We start from the raw sequence: 27,593 nt of genomic DNA, 5'->3' as shown, positions 1-27,593 counted from the left end.
TTGAATCCCACAAATATCTCATGAGATACCCTTATTTTACAGAAGAGGAAACTAAAAGTCAGGAAGGGAAACCTACTTGTCCAGGGGCTCAGAGCTTGGAAGTTCAAGGCAGTATTTGTACTCAGATTTCATGCTCTTTCCACTATGTCTGATTGCCTCTCATGGTGGAACCTATACCAGCTCCTGGGCACCCTTCGGGATACTTTTTGTTTGTTTCTTTTTGTTGTGTTTTGTTTGGTGTGTTTTTTGTTGTTATTTTTTTGGTTGATTTTGTTTGGTTTTGCTTTATGAAATAAAGCCCAGATCTCTGCATAGTTTCTTTAAATCCCCCCCCTCTTTTTTCCTAAAGCCAAATGCAAGTTCTGGTTGAAGTCTCGATGAAGATTGACTATGCTTAATCAAGGTCAGATTATTTATTAAAGAATTATTTGGGAATACTACAAACTGTTTACATAAAGATTGTAGGCTGGGATTTAAGTGATCAGCTCAGCAGTGATATGTCCAAATGAGTCTTGTTACCTTTCAAGAAATCTCCTTGGAAGGAAAGATACTTATTTCAATAAGGTTTCTATTTCCAAAAACATGTTGAGTACTAACTGCCTTTAGGAGATTATCCTCAGAGCCACCTGAAAATTATTATCCTCTGAGGCCAACTCTGTATAACAAAAGTGAACAAACTGTCTCCTTCCACTTGGGTTAGGAGACTGATGTTGGTTTGAGACTCCTGTTTCGCCTGCAAGGATTTGTTTCCCAAAATTGAATTGTAATGAGGATGTGTGTGCTGTAGGATTTGGTCTGTTAGTTTAGGTGGGAATAAGGGCAGTCTCATTCTGAGAGAATTATATGGACACTGGCCCAGTTCTCTGAGAGTCGATAATCTGGTCAAGCAGAGAGAGCAAGACATGGCCAGAAAGTTCAAGAATGTGTACTTCATAAAGGGACAAGTTGAACATTCTCACCTTTCTGAGTTTGTTTCTAGTCCATCTGGGGAGGATCTTGCTCACAACTAATCAGCCTGTCTATTCCTTATCTAGTCCATGTTCACAGGTCACAGAGCTGTTAGGCAGTGCTCACAATTGAGCTCTCTGACAGATAAGGAAATTGAGGCTCAGAGAAGTTACACCCTTCCCTGTTCTCTAAGCCAAGCTACTATCTCTTGGCTTCCTCTACCTGCCTCTTTTGCACCTCAACCTGGTCCCATGAGTCTGGTCACTTGTTTCATCTCTGTCCTACATAGCTCTCAGCTCCTCATCCATCCCCTCACCCTCTGTGATGTTCCTTAATTCTGGAAAAAGCAGAGATGCATTGATGCCACTTTAGTTTCATGCTCTGTGACATCAACTGCCTGTCCCCATGCTGTATGCCAATCAATTTGCTCATCTATGTTCCATTCCTTATAACAGCTATTCAGAATACTTTCTGCCTTATCTCATGTCCCCAGCCCTGCTCCCAGAAGATGAGGTCACCTTCTCCTTCTTTGAGAAGACCCAGACCCCTGCCCTCAGATGTGAATTCTATCAACCACCCTCTCTACTTTGACATTTCCCTGCCTATTCTCTCTTGGCTCAGAGTAAGATGTGTCTTTCTTCTCTCCACAGTAAACCTTCTACCTCAGCTCTTTACCTCAACTACTCCAACTCCCTGCTTCACCCATTATCCTCTACATAAGCCTAAAATGTATGTATGTACGTGTGTGTGTATGTATGTATGTATAATATATGTATAATGTAAGCCTAATATACATATATATGTAAATAACATACATATATATGTTATTTTAAAAAATGTTTTCGGGCTTCCCTGGTGGCACAGTGGTTGAGAGTCTGCCTGACGATGCAGGGGACACGGGTTCGTGCCCCGGTCCGGGAAGATCCCACATGCTGCGGAGCGGCTGGGCCTGTGAGCCATGGCTGCTGAGCCTGCGCTTCCGGAGCCTGTGCCCCACAATGGGAGAGGCCACAACAGTGAGAGGCCTGCGTTCCGCAAAAAAATTAAAAATAATAAAAAATAAACGTTTTCTTCATCTGCCACACCACCTCTCTCCTATGGCCACTACCAACCTACTAAAAATGGTAGTTTTCACTGGCTGTCTCTCCCTATTTAGCACAACATAACTTCGTAAACTGGAGTCATCACTTCCAAATCTCCAAAACCCAAGATATCTTTATTCACATCTTTGCTCCTTTGTCATAAATTAATTGTCCATATAAGTGTGAGTTTATTTATGGGCTCTCAATTTTGTTCCATTGATCTGTGTGTCTGTCTTTGTGCCAGCAACATACTCTTTTGATTACTACAGCTTTGTAGTATAGTTTGAAATCAGGGACTGTGATGCCTCCAGCTTTGTTCTTCCTCAAGATTGTTTTAGGTTATTCTGCATTTTTTGTGGTTCCACACAAATTTTAGAATTATTTGTTTTAGTTCTGGGAAATATGCCATTGGAATTGGGACAAGGATTGCATCAAATCTGTAGATTGTTTTGGATAGTATAGACATTTTAGCAATACTACTTCTTCCAATCAATAAAAATGGGATATCTCTCCAATTATTTATGTCTTCAATTTCTTTCATCAGTGTCTTACAGTTTTCAGTGTACAGGTCTTTCACCATCTTGGTTAAATTTTTTCCTAAGTATTTTACATTTTTGATACAACTATAAATTGGATTATTTTCTTCATTTGTCTTTCTGATAGTTCATTATTAGTATGTAGAAATGCCACAAATTTCTGTATATTGATTTTGTGTCCTGTTATTTTACTGAATTCATTTATTAGTTTTAAAAGACTTTTGGTGGTCTTTAGGTTTGTCTTTATATAGTATCACGTCTATCTTCAAATAGTGAAAATTTTACTTCTTCCATTCCAATTTGGGAGGCTTTTATTCTAAAATTATTTTCTTAAATTTAATTTTGGATTGTTCATTGCTAGCATACAGAAATACAACAGATATTTGTATATTGAACTTATATCCTGCAATCTTGCTAAACTCATTTATTAGCTCTAATCATTGTTTTGCGGATTCATTTTTTTTATATAAAACATTGAAAACCAGACCCCTAGATAACCACTTTGGTTTCTTGTTTATAGGAGGCATAATTTCTTTACATATATATATATATATATATATATATATATATACTTATTTATTTATTTATATATTTATTTATACATATTACATCTTTCTTGGAGTATAATTGCTTTACAATGGTGTGTTGGTTTCTGCTTTATAACAAAGTGAATCAGTTATACATATACATACGTTCCCATATCTCTTGCATCTCCCTCCCTCCCACCCTCCCTATCCCACCCCTCCAGGCTGTCACAAAGCACCGAGTTGATCTCCCTGTGATATGCAGCTGCTTCCCACTAGTTATCTACCTTACGTTTGGTAGTGTATATATGTCCATGCCTCTCTCGCTTTGTCACAGCTTACCCTTCCCCCTCCCCATATCCTCAAGTCCATTCTCTAGTAGGTCTGTGTCTTTATTCCTGTCTTACCCCAAGGTTCTTCATGATATTATTTTTTCTTAAATTCCATATATATGTGTTAGCATACGGTACTTGTCTTTCTCGTTCGGACTTACTTCACTCTGTATGACAGACTCTAGGTCTAGCCACCTCATGACAAATAGCTCAATTTCGTTTCATTTTATGGCTGAGTAATATTCCATTGTATATATGTGCCACATTTTCATTTCCGATGATGGACCCTTAGGTTGCTTCCATCTCCTGACTATTGTAAATAGAGCTGCAATGAACATTTTGGTACATGACTCTTTTTGAATTATGGTTTATTCAGGGTATGTGCTCAGTAGTGGGATTGCTGGGTCATATGGTAGTTCTATTTGTAGTTTTTTAAGGAACATCCATACTGTTCTCCATAGTGGCTATAACAATTCACATTCCCACCAGCAGTGTAAGAGTGTTCCCTTTCCTCCACACCCTCTCCAGAATTTACTGTTTCTAGATATTTTGATGATGGCTATTCTGACTGGTGTGAGGTGATATCTCATTGTAGCTTTGACTTGCATTCCTCTAATGATTAATGATGTTGACCATTCGTTCATGTTTTTGTTGACAGTCTGTATATCTTCTTTGGAGAAATGTCTGTTTAGGTCTTCTGCCCATTTTTGGATTGGGTTGCTTGTTTTTTTGTTATTGAGCTGTATGAGCTGCTTATAAATTTTGGAAATTAATCCTTTGTCAGTTGCTTCATTAGCAAATATTTTCTCCCATTTTGAGGGTTGTCTTTTGGTCTTGTTTAAGGTTTCCTTTGCTGTGCAAAAGCTTTGAAGTTTCATTAGGTCCCATTTGTTTATTTTTGTTTTTATTTCCATTTCTCTAGGAGGTGGGTCAAAATGGATCTTGCTGTGATTTATGTCATACAGTGTTCTGCCTATGTTTTCCTCTAAGAGTTTGATAGTTTCTGGCCTTACATTTAGTTCTTTAATCCATTTTGAGTTTATATTTGTGTATGGTGTTAGGGAGTGATCTAATCTAATACTTTTACATGTACCTGTTCAGTTTTCCCGGAACCACTTATTGAAGAGGCTGTCCTTTCTCCACTGTACATTCCTGCCTCCTTTATCAAAGATAAGGTGACCATATGTGTGTGGGTTTATCTCTGGGATTTCTATCCTGTTCCACTGAACTATCTTTCTGTTTTTGTGCCAGTACCATACTGTCTTGATTACTGTAGCTTTCTAGTATAGTCTAAAGTCAGGGAGCCTGATTCCTCCAGATCCATTTTTCGTTCTCAAGATTGCTTTGGCTATTCGGAGTTTTTTGTGTTTCCATACAAATTGTGAATTTTTTTGTTCTAGTTCTGTGAAAAATGCCAGTGGTAGTTTGATAGGGATTGCATTGTATCTGTAGATTGCTTTGGGTAGTAGAGTCATTTTCACAATGTTGATTCTTCCAATCCAAGAACATGGTGTATCTCTCCATCTATTTGTATCATCTTTAATTTCTTTCATCAGTGTCTTATACTTTTCTGCATACAGGTCTTTTGTCTCCTCAGGTAGGTTTATTCCTAGATATTTTATTCTTTTTGTTGCAATGATAAATGGGAGTGTTTTCTTGATTTCACTTTCAGATTTTTCATCATTAGTGATGAAAAATCATTTTTCATCCTATTCCTGGCATAGGAATGCCAGCGATTTCTGTGCATTAATTTGGTATCCTGCTACTTTACCAAATTCATTGATTAGCTCTAGTAGTTTTCTGGTAGCATCTTTAGGATTCTCTATGTATAGTATCATGTCATCTACAAACAGTGACAGCTTTACTTCTTCTTTTCCAATGTGGATTCCTTTTATTTCTTTTTCTTCTCTGATTGCAGTGGCTAAAACTTCCAAAATTTTATTGAATATGAGTGGTGAGAGTGGGCCACCTTGTCTTGTTACTGATCTTAGTGGAAATTCTTTCAGGTTTTCACCATCGAGGACGATGTTGGCTGTGGGTTTGTCATATATGGCCTTTATTATGTTGAGGAAAGTTCACGCTATGCCTACATTTTGCAGGGTTTTTATCATAAATGGGTGTTGAATTTTGTCAAAAGCTTTCTCTGCATCTCTTGAGATGATCATATGGTTTTTCTCCTTCAGTTTGTTAATGTGGTGTATCATATACACCATATTGTTTGCGTATTGATTAATTTGCGTATATTGAAGAATCCTTGCATTCCTGGAATAAACCCCACTTGATCATGGTGTATGATCCTTTCAATGTGCTGTTGGATTCTCTTTGATAGTATTTTGTAGAGGATTTGTGCATCGATGTTCATCAGTGATATTGGCCTCTAGTTCTCTTTCTTTGTGACATCCTTTTCTGGTTTTGGTATCAAGGTGACAGTGGCCTCGTAGAATGAGTTTGGGAGTGTTCCTCCCTCTGCTATATTTTGGAAGAGTTTGAGAAGGATAGGTCTTAGCTCTTCTCTAAATGTTTGATGGGATTCGCCTGTGAAGCCATCTGGTCCAGGGCTTTTGTTTGTTGGAAGATTTTTAATCACAGTTTCAACTTCAGTGCTTGTGATTGGTCTGTTCATATTTTCTATTTCTTCCTGATTCAGTCTTGGCAGGTCGTGCATTTCTAAGAATTTGTCCATTTCTTCCAGGTTGTCCATTATATTGGCATAGAGTTGTTTGTAGTAATCTCTCATGATCTTTTGTATTTGTGAAGTGTCTGTTGTTACTTGCCCTTTTTCATTTCTAATTCTATTGATTTGAGTCTTCTCCCTTTTTTTCTTGATGAGTCTGGCTAATGGTTTATCAATTTTGTTTATCTTCTCAAAGAACCAGCTTTTAGTTTTATTGATCTTTGCTATCATTTCCTTCATTTCTTTTTCATTTATTTCTGATCTGGTTTTATGCTTTCTTTCCTTCTGGTAACTTTGGGGTTCTTTTGTTCTTCTTTCTCTAACTGGTTTAGGTGCAAGGTTAGGCTGCTTATTCGAGATGTTTCCTGTTTCTTAAGGTAGGATTGTAGTGCTATAAACTTCCCTCTTAGAACTGCTTTTGCTGCAACCCGTAGGTTTTGGGTCATCGTGTCTCCATTGTCATTTGTTTCTAGGTATTTTTTTGATTTCCTCTTTGATTTCTTCAGTGATCACTTCGTTATTAAGTAGTGTATTGTTAAGCCTCTATGTGTTTGTATTCTTTACAGATCTTTTCCTGTAATTGATATCTAGTCTCATAGCATTGTGGTTGGAAAAGATACTTGATAAAATTTCAATTTTCTTAAATATACCAAGGCTTGATTTGTGACCCAAGATATGATCTACCCAGGAGAATGGTCCATGAGCACTTGAGAAAAATGTGTATTCTGTTGTTTTTGGATGGACTGTCCTATAAATATCAATTAAGTCCATCTTGCTTAAAGTATCATTTAAAGCTTGTGTTTCCTTATTTGTTTTCATTTTGGATGATCTGTCCATTGGTGAAAGTGGGGTGTTAAAATCCCTTCCTATGAATGTGTTACTGTCAATTTCTCCTTTTATGGCTGTTAGTATTTGCCTGATGTATTGAGGTGCTCCTATGTTGGGTGTATAAATATTTACAATTGTTATATCTTCTTCTTGGATCGATCCTTTGATCAGTATGTAGTGTCCTTCTTTCTCTCTTCTAATAGTCTTTATTTTAAAGTCTATTTTGTCTTATATGAGAATTGCTACTCTAGCCTTCTTGTGGTTTCCATTTGCATGGAATAACTTTTTCCATCCCCTAACTTTCAGGCTGTATGTGTCTGTAGGTCTGAAGTGGGTCTCTTGTAGACAGCAAATATATGGGTCTTGTTTCTGTATCCATTCAGCCATTCTGTGTCTTTTGGTGGGATCATTTAGTCCTTTTATATTTAAGGTAATTATAGATATGTATGTTCCTATTCCCATTTTATTAATTGTTTTGGGTTTGTTATTATAGGTCTTTTCCTTCTCTTGTGTTTCCTGCCTAGAGAAGTTCCTTTAGCATTTGGTTTAAAGCTGGTTTGGTGGTGCTGACCTCTCTCAGCTTTTGCTTGTCTGTACAGGTTTTCATTTCTCCATCAAAACTGAATGAGATCCTTGCTGTGTAGAGTAATCTTGGTTGCAGGTTTTTCTCCTTCATCACTTTAAATATGTCCTGCCACTCCCCTCTGGCTTGCAGAGCTTCTGCTAAAAGATCAGCAGTTAACCTTATGGGGATTCCCTTGTGTGTTATTTTTCCCTTGCTGCTTTTAATATGTTTTCTTTGTATTTAAATTTTGACAGTTTGATTAAATGTGTCTTGACATATTTCTCCTTGGATTTATCCTTTATGGGACTCTCTGTGCTTCCTGGACTTGATTAACTATTTCCTTTCCCATATTAGGGAAGTTTTCAACTACAATCTCTTCAAATATTTTCTCAGTCCCTTTCTTTTCCTCTTCTTCTTCTGGAACCCATATAATTCGAATGTTGGTACATTTAATATTGTCCCAGAAGTCTCTGAGACTGTCCTTAGGTCTTTTCATTCTGTTTTCTTTATTCTGCTCTGCACAATTTTTTTCCCACTATTTTGTCATCCAGGTCACTTATCCATTCTTCTGCCTCAGTTATTCTGCTATTGATCCCATCTAGAGTATTTTTTATTTCATTTATTGTGTTGTTCATCATTGTTTGTTTCATCTTTAGTTCTTCTAGGTCCTTATTAAATGTTTCTTGCATTTTGTCTATTCTATTTCCAAGATTTTGGATCATCTTTACTATCATTATTCTGAATTGTTTTTCAGATAGACCGCCCATTTCCTCTTTATTTGTTAGCTCTGGTGGGTTTTTATCTTGCTCCTTCATCTGCTGTGTTTTCCTCTGTCTTCTCATTTTGCTTATCTTACTGTGTTTGGGGTCTCCTCTTTGCAGGCTGCAGGTTCGTAGTTCCCGCTGTTATTGGTGTCTCTCTCCAGTGGCTAAGGTTGGTTCAGTGGGTTGAGTAGGCTTCCTGGTGGAGGGGACTAGTGCCTGTGTTCTGGTGGATGAAGCTGGATCTTTTCTTTTTGCTGGGTAGGTCCACGTCTGGTGGGGTGTTTTGGGGTGTCTGTGCACTTATTGTGATTTTAGGCAGCCTCTCTGCTAATGGGTGGGATTGTGTTCCTGTCTTGCTAGTTGTTTGGCATAGGGTGTCCAGCACTGTAGTTTGCTGGTTGTTGAGTGAAGCTGTGTGCTGGTGTTGAGATGGGGATGTCTGGGAGATTTTCGCTGTTTGATATTATGTGGAGCTGGGTGGTCTCTTGTGGACTAGTGTCCTGAAGTTGGCTCTCCCACCTCAGAGGCACAGCACTGACTCCAGGTTGCAGCACCAAGAGCCTTTCATCCACGCAGCTCAGAATAAAAGGGAGAAAAAGTAGAAAAAAACTAATTAGTAGAAGTAGAAAGAAAGGAGGAAAGAGAGAAAGAAAGGAGGGAGGGAGGGAGGGAGGAAGAAAGGAAGGAGGGAAGGATAAAAAAAGAAATAAAGAAAGAAAATAAAGTAAAATCAAATAAAATAAGATAAAATATAATAAAGTTATTAAAATACAAAATAATTATTAAGAAAAATAATTTTTTAAAAAACGGACGGATAGAACCGTAGGACAAATGGTGGAAGCAAAGCTATACAGACAAAATCTCACACAGAAGCATACACATACACACTCACAAAAAGAGGAAAAGGGGAAAATATCATAAAACTTGCTCTCAAAGTCCACCTCCTCAGTTTGGGATGATTTGTTGTCTAAAGGAGGGTAAGAAGGAAAGATAGAAAGACAGAAAGGAAGAAAGAAGATAAAGTAAAATAAAATAAAGTTATTAAAATAAAAAATTATTTTTGAAAAAAAAAACGGATGCATAGAACCCTGGGACAAATGGTGGAAGCAAAGCTATACAGACAAAATCTCACACAGAAGCATACACATGCACACTCACAGAAAAAGGAAAAGGCAAAAAAATCATAATTCTTGCTCTCAAAGTCCACCTCCTCAATTTGGGATTATTCGTTGTCTATTCATGTATTCCACAGATGCAGGGTACATCAAGTTGATTGTGGAGCTTTAATCCACGGCTTCTGAGGCTTCTGGGAGAGATTTCCCTTTATCTTCTTTTTTCTCACAGCTCCCTGGGGCTCAGCTTTGGATTTGGCCCCTCCTCTGCGTGTAGGTCGCCGGAGGGCGTCTGTTCTTCACTCAGACAGGACGGGGTTAAAGGAGCAGCTGCTTCAGGGGCTCTGGCTCACTCAGGCCAGGGCGGGTGATGGTCATGGAGTGCGGGGAGAGCCTGCGGTGGCAGAGGCCGGCGTAACGCTGCACCAGTCCGAGGCGTGCTGTGTGCTCCCCCTGGGAATTTGTCCCTGGATCCCGGGACCCTGGCAGTGGTGGGCTGCACAGGCTCCCCGGAAGGGGGTGTGGATAGTGACCTGTGCTCGCCCACAGGCTTCTTGGTGGCGGCAGCAGCATCCTTAGTATCTCATGCCCGTCTCTGGGGTCCGCACTTTTATCCGTGACTCACACCCGTCTCTGGAGCTCCTTTAAGCAGTGCTCTTAATCCACTCTCCACGAACACCAGGAAACAAAGAGAGAAGAAAAAATCTCTTGCCTCTTCGGCAGGTCCAGACTTTTCCCCGGACTCCCTCCTGGCTAGCCATGGTGCACTAACCCCCTGCAGGCTGTGTTCACGCTGCCAACCCCAGTCCTCTCCCTGCGCTCTGACCGAAGCTGAAGCCTCAGCTCCCAGCCCCACCCATCCCGGTGGGTGAGCAGACCAGCCTCTCGGGCTGGTGAGTGCCGGTCGGCACCGATCCTCTGTGCGGGAATCTCTCCGCTTTGCCCTCCGCACCCCTGTTGCTGTGCTCTCCTCCACAGCTCCGAAGCTTCCCCCCTCTGCCACCCACAGTCTCCGCCCGCGAAGGGGCTTCTAGTGTGTGGAAACCTTTCCTCCTTCACGGCTCCCTCCCACTGGTGCAGGTCCCATCCCTATCCTTTTGTCTCTGTTTTTTCTTTTGCCCTACCCATGTACGTGGGGACTTTCTTCCCTTTTGGGAGGTCTGAGGTCTTCTGCCAGCATTCAGTAGGTGTTCTGTAGAAGTTGTTCCACGTGTAGATGTATTTCTGCTGTATCTGTAGGGGAGGAAGGTGATCTCTGCGACTTACTCTTCCGCCATCTTCCCTCCTGTTTTGTGGATTCTTGTGGCTTTTCTATATATGATTTTGTCATCTGAAAATAGGAATAATTTTATTCCTTTCTTTCCAATTTGGATGCCTTTTATTTCTTATTCTGGCATAATTTTCCTGGCCAGTATCTACAGTACAATGGTGAATAAGCATGGAAAGAATGGAAATAATTGACTTGTTTCTGATATTACAGGAAAATATTCTTTCTTTCACCATTATGATGATAGATGCCTTTATTTTCGTAGATGCCCTTTATTGGTTTGAGACCACTTCTTTTTTTCCTAGCTTGTTGAGTGTTTTTATAATGAAAAGTTAATTGGATTGTGTCAAGTTCATTTTCTGTGTCTATTGAGATGATTTTGTGTTTCTTTTAGTCCTTATTCTATTAAGAGACTGCATTACCTTGACTCATTTTCAAATATTGAGCCAATCTTGCATTCCTGGGATAAATTAATCATGGTGCACAATCCTTTTAATATGCTGCTGGATTTGGTTTGCTAGTATTTTGTTATGGAGTTTTGCATCTATATTCATAAGGGATATTGGTTCTTAGTTTTCTTTTGTTTTGATGTCATTCTATGCTTTTGTATCATGATAATACTGGTCTCATATACTGAGTTTGAAGGTGTTACCACACCTACTTTTTGAAAGAATTAGTGAAGAGTTGCCATTAAAAAAAAAAAAACACCTTTATAGAAATCACCAGAGAAGCCACCTGGGCCTAGCCTTTGCTTTATCTGAAGTTGTTTGATTAGCAATCCAACCTTTTTACTTGTTAAAGTTCTGCCTATTCTGATTTTCTATTTCTTCTTTAGTCACTTTCAGTAGATTGTGCATTTCTAGGAATTTGTTGTTTATATCTTAGTTAATCCACTGTCATATGGTTGTTCATAGTATTCCCTTGTCATTCTGTTTACTTCTACAAAGTTAGTAGATATGTCCCCATTTTCATCAAAGATTTTAATAATTTGAGCCTGCTTTTTTTTTTTCTTCTTTCTTTCTTTCTTTCTTTCTTTCTCTCTCTCTCTCTCTCTCTCTCTCTCTCTCTTTCTTTTGTAGGTTGGTCTTGCTAAAGGCTTGCCAATTGCATTGATCTTTTTCAACAACCAGATTTTGGTTTTGTTGATTTTCTCTATCGATTTCTATTTTCTATTTAATTTATCTCTGCTAAATATTTATTTTCTTCCATCTGCTTTGTTTTCTGTTTAGTTTTCTCTTCTATTTTTAATTTTATTTTTAAGGTGGAAGATTAAATTATTATCAGGAACCTTTCTTATTCTCTGATGTAGGTATTTACATCTGAACCCTGAGTACTGTTTTCACTGCATCCAATAAGTTTTGGTATGCTGTGTTTTTATCTTCAATCATCTGAAAGTATTTTCTAATTTCCTAATGACTTCTTATTTAACCCACTGGTTATTTAGAAGTATGTTATTTAATCTCCACATATTTTTTAATCTCCCTAATTTCCTTCTGTTATTTGTTTCTAATTTTATTTTATTGTGATGCATTATTACAATTGTTTCAAGTTTATTGAGACTTATTTTATGGCCTAACATATGGTCTATTCTGGATAATGTTCCATACGTACTTGAAAAGTAAGTGTATTCCGTTGCTTTGTAGAGTGTTCTGTATCTGTCTGTTAGGTCTATTGGTTAACAGTATTGTTCAGTTCTATGATGTCCTTGTTCATCTTTTTTCTAATTGTTCTATCCAAACTTCAAAGTGTAGTATTCGAATCTCAAGCTATTATTGTTTAATTGTCTATTTCTCCAAAAAATTCAGTCACTGTTTGATTCATGTGTTTTGGGGCTCTGTTGTTAAGAGCATATATATTTATAATTGTAATGTCTTATGATTGATTGATCCTTTTATAATTATAAAATGTGATTCTCTTTCTCTAATAACACTTTTTGGTTTTAAGTCTATTTTGTTTGATATTAGTATAGCTACTCCAGCTCTATTTTGGTTACTATTTGCATGGCATATTTTTTCCATTCTTTTACTTACAAACTATTTGTGTCTTTTGAATCATACATATACATAGCTTATAGTTGAATTGTGTTTTGTTATCCATTCTGCCAGTCTCTAAATTTGAGAATTTAAGCTATTTACATTTAATGTAAATGCTGGTAAGGTAGGGTTTATGTCTGCCAGCTTGCTATATATATTGTCTTTTCTCATTCCTTTATTCCTTCATTACTTCTGTCTTTGGTAGTAAATAAATATAATATAGTGTACTATGTAGTTCCTCTGTTGTTTCTTCCATATATATTTTTGGTTATTTTCTTGGTGGTTACTATGGGGATTACCATTAATTCTTAATTTACTACAATCTAGGTGGAATTCATGTCAACTTAATTTCAATAGCATATAAAAACTTTGTTTCTATGTCATTCCATTCTTCTCACGTCTTATTTAATCCATTTATCTGTTGATGGACATTTAGGTTCTTTCCATGTCTTGGCAATTGTAAATGATGCTGCAATAAACATGGGGGTACATGTATCTTTCTTTTTTAACATCTCTATTGGGGTATATTTGCTTTACAATGGTGTGTTGGTTTCTGCTTTATAACAAAGTGAATCAGTTATACATATACATATGTTCCCATGTCTCTTCCCTCTTGCATCTCCCTCCCTCCCTATCCCACCCCTCCAGGCGGTCACAAAGCACCAAGCTGATATCCCTGTGCCATGCGGCTGCTTCCCACTAGCTATCTACCTTACGTTTGTTAGCATATATATGTCCATGCCTCTCTCTTGCCCTGTCACAGTTCACCCTTCCCCCTCCCCATATCCTCAAGTCCATTCTCTAGTAGGTCTGTGTCTTTATTCCTGTCTTACCCCTAGGTTCTTCATGACATTTTTTTCTTAAATTCCATATATATGTGTTAGCATACGGTATTTGTCTTTTTCTTTCTGACTTACTTCACTCTGTATGACAGTCTCTACATCCATGCACCTCACTACAAATAACTCATTTTTGTTTCTTTTTATGGCTGAGTAATACTCCATTGTATATATGTGCCACATCTTCTTTATCCATTCATCTGTTGATGCACACTTAGGTTGCTTCCATGTCCTGGCTATTGTAAATAGAGCTGCAATGAACATTTTGGTACATGACTCTTTTTGAATTATGGTTTTCTCAGCGTACATGCCCAGTAGTGGGATTGCTGGGTCGTATGGTAGTTCTATTTGTAGTTTTTAAGGAACCTCCATACTGTTCTCCATAGTGGCTATATCAAATTACATTCCCACCAACAGTGCAAGAGGGTACGCTTTTCTCCACACCCTCTCCAGCATTTATTGTTTGTAGATTTTTTGATGATGGCTATTCTGACTGGTGTGAGGTGATATCTCATTGTAGCTTTGACTTGCATTTCTCTAATGATTAATGATGTTGAGCATTCCTTCATGTGTCTGTTGGCAATCTGTATATTTTCTTTGGAGAAATGTCTATTTAGGTCTTCCACCCATTTTTGGATTGGGTTGTTCATTTTTTTCGTATTGAGCTGCATGAGCTGCTTATAAATTTTGGAGATTAATCCTTTGTCAGTTGCTTCATTTGCAAATATTTTCTCCCATTCTGAGGGTTGTCTTTTGGTCTTGTTTATGGTTTCCTTTGCTGTGCAAAAGCTTTGAAGTTTCATTAGGTCCCATTTGTCTATTTTTGTTTTTATTTCCATTGTAACAAAAAGAATAAAATATCTAGGAACAAACCTACGAAAGGAAACAAAAAACCTGTATGCAGAAAATTATAAAACACTGATGAAAGAAATTAAAGATGATACAAGGAGATGGAGAGATATACCATGTTCTTGGATTGGAAGAATCAACATTGTGAAAATTAGTCTACTGCGCAAAGCAATCTACACATTCAGTGCAATTCCTATCAAATTACCAATGGCATTTTTCACAGAACTAGAACAAAAAACTTCACAACTTGCATGGAAACACACAAGACGCTGAATAGCCAAAGCAATCTTGGGAAAGAGAAACAGGTCTGGAGGAATCAGGCTCCCGGAATTCAGACTATAATACAAAGCTACAGTAATCAAGACAGTATGGTACTGGCTCAGAAACAGAAATATAGATCAATGTAACAGGAAAGAAAGCCCAGAGATAAACCCACACACATATGGTCACCTTATCTTTGATAAAGGAGGCAAGAATATGCAGTAGAGAAAAGACAGCCTCTTCAATAAGTGGTGCTGGTAAAACTGGACAGCTACATGTAAAAGACTGAAATTAGAACACTTCCTAACACCATACAAAAAAATTAACTCAAAACGGATTAAAGACCTAAATGTAAGGACAGACACCATCAAACTCTTAGAGGAAAACATAGGCAGAACACTCTGTGACAAAAATCACAGCAAAATCCTTTTTGACCCACCTCCTAGAGAAAAGGAAATAAAAACAAAACTAAGCCAATGGGTTTTTTGTTTTTATTTTTTGATATTGAGTTACATGAGCTATCTATGTATTTTTGGCATTAACACTTTATCATTCATATTATGCATATATTTTCTCCCATTCAGTAGGCAGTCTTTTTGTTTTGTTGATGGATTCCTTAGCTGTGCAAAAGCCTTTAAGTTTAATTAGTTCCCATTTGTTTATTTTTGCTTTCTTTTCTTTAGGAGACAGATCTAAAATAATACTGCTATTATTTATGTCAAAGAGTATTCTGCTTATGTTTTCTTCTAGGAATTTTATGGTCTTAGCCATTAGTCTTACTGAGAATCTCTTGTACATGATGAGTTGCTTCTTTCTTGCTGCTTTCAAAATTCTCTCTTTGGCTTTGGCTTTTGAGTATGTATCTAGGTGTGAATTTAAAAAATATTTCCCTACTTGGAGTTCATTGAGCTTCTTGTACTTGCAGATTGTTTTCCATCAAATTGGAAAGTTTTTTGACATTATATCTTAAAATATTTTGTCTACCCTTTTCTATCCTCTGTTTCTACAACTCCCATTATGTGTATGTTGGTACACTTGAAGGTGTCCCACAGACCTCTGAGGTGCTACTCATTTTTCTTCATTCACTTTCCTTTCTGTTTCTCTAATTGGTTAATTTCAATTGTTATCAAGTTTACTGATTCTTCTTCTGCCTGCTTTAATCTCCGTTAGTGAATTTTTCTTCTCTTTATTGATTTTTATCCTTTCAGTTATTGTACTTTTCAACTCTAGTATTTCTAGTTGGTTCCTGTTTTATAAATTCTGTCTCTTTATTGATATTCGTTATTTGGCTTGAATTGTCCTCATTCTTTTAGATTTTTGCACAATTTTTCCTTTGGTTTATTTCTTTTTTAACAAATTTAGTTGATTTAAAATCTTTGTCTAGTAAGTCCAGTATCTCTGCTTCCTCAGGGATGGTTTGTATTCATTGCTTTTTTATATGTTTATGGGCTCTACTTTCTAGTTTCTTTGTATATCTTATATTTTTGTTGAAAATTTGACTTTTTAAATAATATAATATGGCAAATCTAGAAATCTGACTCTCCCTTTCTCTCTCCAGGGCTTGTTTTTGGCACTGCTTATTGTACTAGTTGCTGTTTGTTTGTTCAGTAACTTTTCTAAGATAATTTTAAGTAGTCTCTTGTATTCTTTGTCATGGATTGCCACTGAAGTCTCTGCTTGGTAGCTTAGTGGTCAGCTACTGATTGGGTAGATATCTCCTTAAATACTTAGAACCACTAAAACTCCCAGGGCTCTGTTGCCTTTTGAACTATGTCTTCAACACTTACCCAGGAAGTTTATAACTGTGCTGTAGCCTTCACTTCCTGCTAATGCAGAGCCTCAAGGCTAGCCAGAGGAAAGAACTTATGATGTTCTCATGTCTTTCCTGAGCATGCACAAAACCCTAGGCATGTCTGTGGTCTTCTAGATTACCAGGAATGTGTCAGAGATTTTCAAAGTCTCTATGAACATCTAATTACTTTTTTTTCTTTTAAGTTTTCTGGCTAGTTTCTTGTTTACCTCAACTATTATCTCTTGCCTCAGGCAGCTGTGTGATAAATACATCCCTTCCCTGGGGACAGTTTTAGCACTGGGTGACCAATAAATATAAGGCTTTTGAGTCAGGTCTTTCAGGGAACCACCACACAGGTCAAATAATGACAATTGTTTGGGAATTAAATCTGCTCTGTCCACTCCAGCACCTAGAATGGGGTTTATTTTCAAGGCTACTACTGGCCTGGGGCAGGGTGATAGGGTTGGGGTAAGTTAAAATGCCACAGAGCTCCCTGTTCTTAACATGACTGGGGTGTTTTTCTTCCATAAATGCTACTTGGGTTGATGCAAATCTTTGGCTAATTTCCCCAAATCTGAAAGAAAAAAGTTATGAATTTTTTTCAGTTATTTCATTGCTTTTGTGAAGAAGTGAATATTTGGAGGTCATTACTCTACCATTTTTACTGACATCACCACACCCACCTTCTTTGTAATCCTTCTAAGACCCTCTCAAGAGAATGAATAGCTAAATTTCAATCAGAAGTTAGTTAAAACAAAATGTTTTCCCATCCAGATTAATTAAGGACCTGACTGGCCCTAACTTACTTCCCATTTTCCCTAAGGCATTCAACTGTTCACTCAAAGGTGCCAGGGCCCTTGAATGGACTCCCTTTTCCTTGCAGATTCCTCAAAGCCACTCGAGACCAAGACTAAGGCACCTCCAACCATGCAATCCCCCTTCGAAGGTGAGTTTTACTAGGGTTCTGTGGGAGTAGGAAAGGTCTGAAATGGCTTCATAGAAGCCAAGAGAGGAGGCCCAATGCCATTAGATGGGTAATAAGAGGTCATTGTGTTCTCCGGAAAGAAATTAGTAGTAAAGAAATGGAAATAAGAAAGATTTAAGGGTCATGATGAAGTGGAATCATGAATATATATATTCTTCTTCGTGAAAATGTTTAAGGCAAAAGGAAGGAGAGAATTTGAATAATCCCATGGGAAAAGTGAAAAAAGAAAAAACTGTGACTTCTGCTTTGCTCCTAGTCTGACTTGCTATAGGACTTTAGGTATATTGTCTCCCCTCTATTGGCGTTCTTCCCATCATAAACAGTGAAAAACTAAGATACCTCACTTTATGGTAATAGTGGTCAGTGACATGGCCAGGAATTGCAGAAAGCTTAGCACAGATACCCACAGAAGGACTTCAGACTTTGCAGCCACCCTCCACCTCACAGTTACTTGCTGGAAGAGAGACCTCTAACCCTAACACACTTGTTATCATAGCAACATCCACAGTGAACTCATCCCAGGGCTGGATCACTGAAGTGGATGGCTACGTTGGAAAGACAAGTGCTGGGCCAGGTAAGGGCAATGTTAAGACTTCTAGCTTTCCCTTTTGGCTGTGAACTTTGTAACTGAAATTTTCCACTATATACAATGTTCTATGTCATTCAAATGCCCAGGCCAATCAGCCATCAACCAGTGGGTCTGAAATAACTTGTTTATACGTGGAGTCTCTAGCTTCTCTCAAGTCTTTCTCATGGGCCTAGGGTTTTGTTTGTCTCTCTGGCTAGCTAAGAAATTTAGGAGAAGATGGAAAAGAAAGAAGTGTGAGCTGGTCTGGACTGATCCTTGGAGTTGCTAGATTCATTTTCAACCAGATACCACTTGGTCTTGTTTTACCTCCTAGGAAATGGTCTGCCTATCTTTGCCATAATTCTCATCATCTCCTTCTGCTGTATTGTGGTCACCACAATGACTTATATCATGGTCTGCCGGAAGACATCCCAACAGGGTGAGTGATAAGTACGATTGGGTGGCTCTTGCTCATTTATTCATTCATTCAGCAGTATAGTTGAGCATAAACTCAGTATCAAGCACTATGTTAGGCACTTCAAAGGGCTCCTAGCCTAGTTTGAAAGTGAGGGTAGGGGGTCCATGGAGACAGACCTGCAAGGCAACAATGACAATACAACTTATGAAAGTTAATTCACAAATCTTTGGTACCCAACTGAGTACAGTATCTATGTAATGAGTTTTCTAATGAGGATGCAAGAGAAGGAGAAGTCACAGTCCTTGACCTCAAGTTGCTTACAATTTGATTAATGGAATCAAGGTAGAAGCGTGGAGTTTATCAATAACAATACATAGCTATAAAGGCTATGGACTCAAAGCCTGGAGAAGACAATCAGTGCTAAAGGTATCCAGAGGACAGGGGAGTCAGGTAGGGCTAGAGTAATTAGCAAGGGATTTCAGAAGGAGGTGGGGCTTAGACCATTCCTTGGAGGATGAAAACCATTTGAAAGGGAGCAATAGTCTAGGAAGGAGAAACTACAAGAATAAATGGGTAAAATGGTGAAATATGAATGTGAGTGGGGTCATCAATAAAGAAAATTCATGTAACCAAGCAATAGAGAAATACAGGGGAAAAGGAAAGCTTATTCCTGATTATAGAAGGTCTTGAATGACAGGTTAAGGAATCTGGACTTTCTTCTCTAAGCCTTGCATTAAAAATTACTAAAAAATATTTAAGCCGAGGAGTGACATGATTACAGTGTAGTTGTCAGGGTCATTTAACATCTATTTGCCAGCAGAGGAGGAAAAAGAATTTGAATGTTGATTTATAAGTAAAACCTAACTGCACTTCAGTTCCTGTTGCACTAGCTATTTTAACTAGCATTTGTGTGTCTCTTCGTTTGTAGTAGCTCTTACTCCCAAATAGTCTGGTTTCTACCATGGGTCTCTCCAACCAAAAAGGAGAAGGGAGCCTTGAGTGTTTCCTTTTCCTGGGTCTCAAGTGTAAGCTCTGGTCTTGGCCAACTGCCATGGCTACGACCCATGAGGCTAAACTTGGATGTGGAGATATCTCAAGTGGTCACAAATCCCAGGAGTACTAAAAGGAAAACATTCATTATAGTCTCAATGAGACTGGATATAAACTGTAATCATATGATTATTTTCCTTTCAAAAACAGTCCAGGGTTCCTCATGACTCAGGGGGTAGAGGTCAAAATGTAGCATTCTATTCAAAGCCCTCTATAATGTGGCTCTGGCCTATCTTGTCAATCCCCACCATGCCTTTATACTTATTTTCATTTCCAGACACTGGAGTCAAGCAGGCAAATTGGCCACACACCTCATGCCTTTATAATTTTTCCTTCCTGGATTGCCTTCCCAGAATTCCTGCTTTCTACCTCTCTATAAGGGAGACAGCCTTAGGGCATCAATCCAATTTAACATGTAGTTATTGAGTGCCTACTATGTACCATGCATTAGGCATATAAAAATGAAAAAGACCCTACAATATAGGAGCTGCCAGGCCAACTGGGGAGGTAAGACATGGAAATACAGGGCTCTATCACAAAGCAAAATTGCTGCAGCATGCCGTGTTGGCTTTGTTGTGGTTTAATGTATGCATTCCCTGTTGCATCTCCGAAAGATTACAAGCTCCTAGAGGGCAGTACCAAGAGATATCTATCTTTGTACTAGGCTAGAGCCTTTAAGCCTGCATGGAATGTAGATACTTCTCCTCCACTGACACTAGGGGGCAATGGTGACTTATTCCAAGATCTTTCCTGGGTGCAGGGTGGGGATAAGTGAATTTGGGAATGGCTCAAACCAAAGTCCCAGACATCAGACTAATTCAGATCCTTTTACCTGGGCTCTGGATGGCTGCCAAGTTTCTCACAAGGACTGCCTGGGGATCTTTGGCAAGATTCCTGGGTGGAGAGTGGATCCAGTTCCAGTGTCCCTCCCCCCACCATACCAAGCAAATGCTCCAGCCCAATGTCCAGAGTCAGTCAAAGATGACAGTGATAAAGTGTGCTTCCTTTTCATTTCCCTGATAAATCTGCATCCCTGTATTTCAACTCACCTTCCCAACAGCTCCTATTTGTTGGAAGGCTGAGACATATTGAGATCCCCCTTTCTGTCTCCCCTTCCCTTACCTTTTGACAAGTACTCATGCTTGGCTCTTACTCACTCCCCATGGAGACTTCTGACTTGATTCTTCCTTTTTTTCCAGAGCATGTCTGTGAAGTGGTCAGGTAAGATAACCTCTCTTCTTTTATCTTCTGACCCATTCCTTGCCCTCGATTTTGTTCGTCACTGGCATAGAGGAAAGGGGGTTTGGCACAGGCCCAATCTTAAGCCCAGAGGCCTTCAGGGTCAGGGCACAACTTTCTTCCCTCTCTGAAGCATCTTCTGTGGTACTGTCCTGGCCTATTGAACACACAAAATAATTCAGGTCCTCTAGCCCTCCATTCCCAGAATCCCTGGGTGGCAAGTGCCTGAGGGTCAGTTGGCAAGAATTGGGGCAGAAAAGTGGGAAACCAGGGTACCAGATTCAAGTTTCTTCTCATGGATGGTGGGCTCTTGGAACACAGGGTGCATGCCGGGGAGGCCAGTGACTCTGGTGAAACCATGAGGGTGGCCATCTTCACAAGTGGCTGCTCCAGTGAAGAGCCAGCTTCCCAGACACTGGACAACGACTACTCTGATGAACCTTGCCTGGGCCAGGAGTACCAGATCATCGCCCAGATCAATGGTGACTATGCTCGCCTGCTGCACACGGTTCCCCCAGATTATGAGCTTCTGGTCACCAAGGGCAAGAGCAGCTGCTAAAAATGTCCTACTGGGCCAAAGTCTGTTGACATAATTGCCTATTCATCCCTGGCATTCTGCATGGCCCCTTTCCCTGCTATCTTTATTCCTGGATAGTCCAAAGTGTCTTCCTTGCCAACACTGGGGTTGCTAAGAGTGAATGGCTTTGCCTAAGAAGTTACCATATGCACCTCAAGCAAGCCTGCTGCTGGATCATGCCTTAGGCCCTTCTAGTGTCCCTGCCTGGAGTTTCCATTGCTTCACTCCAAACACCAGAGGGAAGTGCCTATAGCACTAGGACTTGGTCATCATGCATCCAGACACCAGTCAACTTTGGCCTCTTACCACTGAATGACCAGAGGGAGGCTCAGCTCTGGCAGCTCAGGGAACCAGTTAGGTTCAGGATCACTTCCTTTTCTCTAGTGCCAGATAGCTTTTAATTGAGATTGTCATGTAAGAGGCCAGGGTTCAGTTCTGCTCCTGTACTGTGAGTCTAGTGCTCTGGTATTCTTCTGATGCTCAATAAATATCTAAACATAACAGCAACTTTGGTCATATTGGTCCTCTCTCAAGGACCTACCAAGAGTGATTAAAGTGAGACTAGTTGAGATGGTTGGGGCCCTGGGAGTATGGATAGCACCTTTGCTTTTTTGTTTTTTCCTTCTTCCCACCTATGCTACCCTTACCTCATTTCAGCAGTGAGCTCACTGGAACACAATGAACATTTGGTAAAACAGTACTCAACTGCCTTCTATTCCCTTTTTAATCATCCTGCCAGCTCCACCTGGGTGACTCTTCCCAGGTCAATTGGAAACCTAAAAAAGCGGACTGTGGGTGCAGAGATAAAGAGATCCCCCTTTCTCCAAAGTATGAATGCATCACCCTCAAGGATTTCCACCTCCTAGAATCCTAAAATCTTTGGAGTAGTTGTACTCTTCCTAGATCGTCTTTATCTCTTGGCCCCTTCTTACACTGTGGGGTAGAGGTCAGAGCAGGGAAGTCTCTCTTCTCAAACAGGAATAAGCACTAGGAGTGTGAGTGTGTGTGTGTGCATGTGTGTGTGTGTGTGTTTATCTGTCTGTATATGTGCACACACAATACACCTTTAAATCAGTGTCCTCAGAGAGGAACTGTTCTGGGTCAGTTCAACACTGTTTCCTTTCCCTCAGGTAATGCATGTCAAATCAACTTCTTCACCCTTTATGGAAGCTGACATGTGCCACTTTTGGTTACAATGCAATTCCAAGGTCAGCTCAGGTTTAACCAGCAGCTGCTCCCCTATGAATTGATTACAGAAGTCAAAATCATACATAAAAGTGAACAAAGAGTCCTTCGCTTTACAGGAAGGAACGAAAGTAATGAATCAAGGAGTACATCCATCCCTGGGACCCATAAGCCTTTTGTTGTTGCTACATAAATTGTTCCAGAGTAGGAAAAAATGAAAGTAAACTTCTAAACTCTTTCTATGATGCAGGTTGACACTGATACTGCAAGTTTATTAAATGCCACAAGATAACAAGATAAAACAAGATAAAATTACAGACCTAGGAGCACATATTTATTGCAGCAGGAAACTTCTAGAGATCATCTCTGCCTAAAACCTGATAATCTTTTTCATGCAAGACAAGCCAGTGAGAAAGTCCTAAGTATAAGGCTAGCCCAAATATGCAGGATAGGCTAAACAAAAATGGTATAATGAAACAGGACCTGTCTTAGGCAGGTAGCTGGGTGGAGAAAAGTAGAAGAGTAAAAAGACAAGATCTCCAGAAGAGAGGAAAGATATGAAGTTCCTCTAAGGCAATTTCTCAAATTTTGTTCCATGGAACACTCGATCCAGGAAATGGCCCACAGAAAAACATTTCCATGATCAGATAAGCATGGGAACTGCTTCATTCTATGGCCCTCTCTTGGAGATTTCCAATGGAACATTACAATATTAAAGTCTCTGAAAAATCCTGCAATAAAGCATCTGTATAACTTTTTGTTACCAAGTAATTCCAAAACTTACTTGCCCTCTGAGTCTACATTTTTGCCTTCCTTCTCTGACTCTTGACCCTATTTCTCAGGAAGAAAAACCCTCCATGTTGGCAATTGCCTCACACACACTATAGCACTGCAGCGACCAAAGTTTAATTGTTTTCTTACAAAATTCCTGGGTAGCATTTGGCCCAAAGGCCCAAAACTAATAGACTAGTGGAAAGTCTATCAACCAATAAACAGTTATTAAGTATTTTCTGTTACCTGAGTACTGTTCTGGGGCTGGAGTAGGGATGGAATGGGGAGACAGCAATTAAGGAAAGAGTATTGTTCTCTAGGAGCTCACAATCTAGTGGGGAATTCAAAAATATCCCCTGCAAAAGTCCACTAACAATTCAAGGTGTACCATTTGGCAGTAGGAGATAAAAGGGTACATACAAGCATCCAGGCAAGGAGTGCTTTGAGAATGAAGAAGGAAAGAGTATAGGTTGACTTTCAAAAGTCCTTGGAGAGACTGGACTTTGGCTTGGCCAAGAAGTATGGGAAAGAATTGGATAAGAAGAGAGAAATGAAGAAGGTGTTCCCAGGAGGAGAAAAAGCATGAAGAAAAGGAGAGAGATAGGTAAGGTCAAAGTGTGTTTAGAAGCCAAGGTTAAGTGTCCAGAAATTGGGTGTCTAAGCCCTGTGATGATGCTTGTGTGAGAATTCAGATGTCCTTTTTAGGGGACTCTGGGAGGGGAATGTGAAGGAAGAAAGTAATGAATAAAGGAGTACTGCCATCCCTGGGGCCCATATGCCTTTTCAAGACTATTGTATCCACCTAGGGCTCCCACTGTGTATAAGCAGAGCTGCTTCATTTCCCCGCCCCCCAACACCCTCAGGTACAATGCTTTAATTCCCTCAAAGTCACCGAAAATAACTTCTGAGAGCTTAGTTGGTATTTGGTGTGTGTTCTTGCATCCAGCTGTCAGTCTATCAGATGTATTTCAACTGTCCTGGCCTGGAGCTGCTAGGCATATGCCGCACTTGGGGTATTTGACAAACTGACACTCTACTACATGGAGTGTCTAACTCAGCTTGTCAAATACACGGAGCGTGGCACTGCAGGAGGCTGGGCCAGGGGCTTCAGTGGGGAGGCAAGATCTTCCTGGGAGATATGGCCCTGGAGGGAAAGAAAGAGAAAGGAGTCACACCCTGAGCACCAGGGAAACTGCAGAGGCTATAGGGACTAGCTGAAGCACCGGAATAAGGAAGTGAACAAAATAGGCAATAAGGCTTCTAACCAGAAGAGGCATCCTTAGGGTATGTAAGAAAAGCCCACTTGATACTGCAGGTGAAACCCCAGTGCTCAGCTGGGGAGGTCCTCAGGCCTGAGTCCTATAGCTATGGCATTTCTAGGGATCCGGAGCTCCAATGAGATTCTCTATGCAGCAGAGAATGTACAATTTGGTCATTGTCCTGCCTCCCTGACCTCAGGAAAGGACCAGGTCCCAGAGTCAATGTCCATGTCCCACCTTCCCAACTCTCTCAGTTTATGTTCTCACAGTGTTATGACTATGGACATAGGCTTTGAGTTTAAGCATGGGCATGAATTCTGGCTCTTCCACTGAGTAGCTGAGAAATCTTGGATAAATCATTTCATCTCTTTGAGCTCTAGTTTTCCACATCCACAAAATGGGCGTAAGTATAGTACTTACCTAATAAGTTATTGTGAGAATGACATGAAATAATGTATGTAAAGCCCTTAGGTCAGTATTTGATACATAACAAATGCTCCAAAGGAAAAACAAAAGGTGGTTGAACTACCACAAGGAAAGCAAGGGCCATTGACCACTGACTTAACAGGGTCAGGACAATGAAACAGGAATTTCTTATGGTCTCAGACTTACCTAACATGATGCACTTAACAAATCAGGACTCAAGAATAGCAGCTATAAAAGGACCTTCATCTAGTTTCACCTACTCATGTTATAAATGAGGAAATGAAGGCTCACACTGAGGATGAGAGTTGCTAAAGATCATACAAGTTGTACACAGTTTGGGGCTGTGCCCTATGTCACCCTATTATGCCCTCCAGTTTTCCTCACTGGTCCTTTTACCTCCATGCTCTGTATATCTCTCTGGGAAAAGGGAGACACATCAAAACAGAAGGCAAAATATAGGCAGTGGACTTGGCAGTGAGGTACTGGGATCATTCAACCCACAGCCATCAGAGAAATAAAGAAGCTGCCAGGAGCATGATCAGGCCTGGAACTTCTGAGAGAATTCACTTGGCAATACCCAGATACTGTTGCTAAAAATTCCAGATAGTCCGTGTTAAATTCCTCCCTTTTCCAGATGTGGTAGTTGATCTGTGAGAAAGTAGCTGGCTTATATTATATACTGGCATGAAAAGAGGCAAACATTCCGAGGAACATAAAACTACCCTATGAGGCCAGAAAGGCTTATCCCAGCTAAGACAAGGCAGAGGGACTTGTCTTTCAGCAAAAAATCATAGTGCATTGAAAAAAAAAACACTTAACCCTTTCAGGTAAATGTATGTTGGTAAGCAGATGACATGCTCCTCCAATTTGATATCTGAGAGTGACTTCAAACCTAAAGCTCTAAATGATATTTTCCATCCCCTCATTTCCCTCTCTACTTACCCAAGCCATTCCAAGCCACCCAGAAGTGTGGCTTTTTCAGCCAAAGCAACAATCTTGGTCACCAGATATGGCATAGTGGAAAGAATCAGACAAACTTGGATTCTAATGCTGCTTGGGGCACTAATTAGCCAATCATGGCTTTGGGAAAGTTTTCCTTTAGGCTTCAGTTGCCCTTTGAGCTTCAGTTGTCTTCTCTGGAAATGGGGACAAGAAGACTTACCTGGCAAAGTTGTCAGGAAAGTGTTTGGTGAGCTTTCCAGAGCCTCTCATATAGGAGCTCACAGGCACCTTGGCTCAGTCCCTGGAGCTGTGAGTGGAAGCCAATCAAGGAAGCTGATTAATAGAGTTTGAGTTCAGGGTAGTGGGAGAGAGAGAACTGGACTGATGCCTTTCTTCTATCATTACCCTTACTGGCTACCAGCTTCTGTGTGAAGACCTGGATAAACTGAAGATGTCCACAGCCTCCTGAATGCCCTTTCTGACTTCATCAAAAAGGAAGACAGGTATGAGGAGGTTAAAGATTCTTTCTTAGTACATGAAGTTTAAGAGCCTTATAGACCATTTTGCCCCAGTATTAATGGAAAGAGGCAGTGGCTGAGCTGAAACTATATTGGTTTTATTTCCACATTGGATGTTTTAGTCCATGCCTCTCCAACAGAGTGTATATAAGGAAAGCAGGTTCAGCTGAGGAAGGTTGGCCAGACCCATAGGAAGAAAAGATGTATATCTACGTGGAGTGATACTGAGGGTCTCTGAAAGTTTTCTCTTGGTCTGTTATACTACATAAAATATCATTTGCTCCCTGTCTACCCTGGGAGGGCTAACACACCAAGCAGTAAGACCTGCTCTGCAACTGACCCAGTTGGGCCCCCTCATACTGGGAGCAGTATGGACTTTTTTTCAGGCATAGTTCAACCCCCTGCTCAACCCTACCCAGAGATATTTACTCAGCATCACTCTCAAGTCCTTTCTCAACAGAGGGCTAAAAACTATCAAAATAAGGGATATAAAAACTAAAAGAGTCTCTAGACACTGTCCATCTAATCCTTCCCCTCCTCTTCTTTTCAGAAGTGGTCAAAAATATGAGTCCTAGAATGGAGAAAGGACTTGTTCAAAGATACACAATGAGTAAATGGCAAAACCAGGACCATTATTTAAATATCCTGATCCTGGTTCCAGAGAACATTCCACTTCCATTTTGCTGTCCCCTAAACAGCCTGTTTGGAGAGGAAATGTCATCCTCCTTTCTCATCATTATAGGCTCCAGGAGAGAAGGGTACCAATGGGACACTTCTTCTCCCCCACCCTTGATCCAGAATTCCTGAGAAGGGTCCAAGGAGAATGGGATGAGCAGATCCAAGCCATATTTGGTAGCCATGGACACTGCCCCAGTTTGGGAATCCAAGCAGAGAGGACAAGTTGATACTATACCTGTTACTGGAGTGGTGCCTTCATCTTGTAGGAGGCATAGGTTCCCTGGTGATGAGTCAAACTGCAGAGACCAGAGGGAACTGGGCTTTATGCTGTGAGCAGGAAGGTCCTATGTTTTGAAGGGCCCTTGGTGTCTTCAAGAGGAAACAGAAATGAGGAAGATAAGGCTGAGGTTAGCCAACGGAAATCTGGGTGCAAAATGACAAAAGAGTGCCGTTGTGAAAGGGTCTCCTACTGAAGCAACAGTCCTCACTGCCATGTCCTCACCCACTGCCAGCTGAACTCCAACAGATACTAACTCCCCAAGCTGCAGAGAGTCTGAGCAGAAAGCCCTGG

General features: G+C 40.0%; 1 protein-coding gene and 1 long non-coding RNA gene across 3 annotated transcripts in view; one reads left to right on the top strand and one right to left on the bottom strand.

Annotated features, from left to right (window-relative positions):
• The window catches only part of VSIG4 (V-set and immunoglobulin domain containing 4), a 53,132-nt gene that overhangs the window by 7,609 nt on the left and 17,930 nt on the right, over nt 1-27,593 (top strand). The window contains exons 4-8 of one of the 2 annotated variants that reach the window (XM_004283545.3): nt 17,290-17,352; nt 17,888-17,965; nt 18,294-18,398; nt 20,627-20,648; nt 20,988-21,750. In XM_004283545.3, the coding sequence (XP_004283593.2) occupies nt 17,290-17,352; nt 17,888-17,965; nt 18,294-18,398; nt 20,627-20,648; nt 20,988-21,225 (506 nt within the window). In that variant the 3' untranslated portion in view covers nt 21,226-21,750. Of the gene's footprint in view, nt 1-17,289; nt 17,353-17,887; nt 17,966-18,293; nt 18,399-20,626; nt 20,649-20,987; nt 21,751-27,593 lie in introns of those variants that run through there. The other variant, XM_049704619.1, reaches the window with a different exon arrangement.
• LOC105748761 (uncharacterized) lies at nt 22,674-27,391 on the bottom strand. The gene is made up of 3 exons (XR_001120192.3): nt 27,258-27,391; nt 26,047-26,133; nt 22,674-24,343 (listed from the first exon to the last, which is right to left on the bottom strand). It is a non-coding gene; the product is annotated as an uncharacterized LOC105748761 (long non-coding RNA).

Source organism: Orcinus orca, chromosome X, assembly GCF_937001465.1.
Source record: "Orcinus orca chromosome X, mOrcOrc1.1, whole genome shotgun sequence".
Lineage (NCBI taxonomy): Eukaryota > Metazoa > Chordata > Mammalia > Artiodactyla > Delphinidae > Orcinus > Orcinus orca.
Note: the sequence above shows the minus strand (reverse complement) of the source record. Positions and strands in the feature narration are given on the sequence as shown.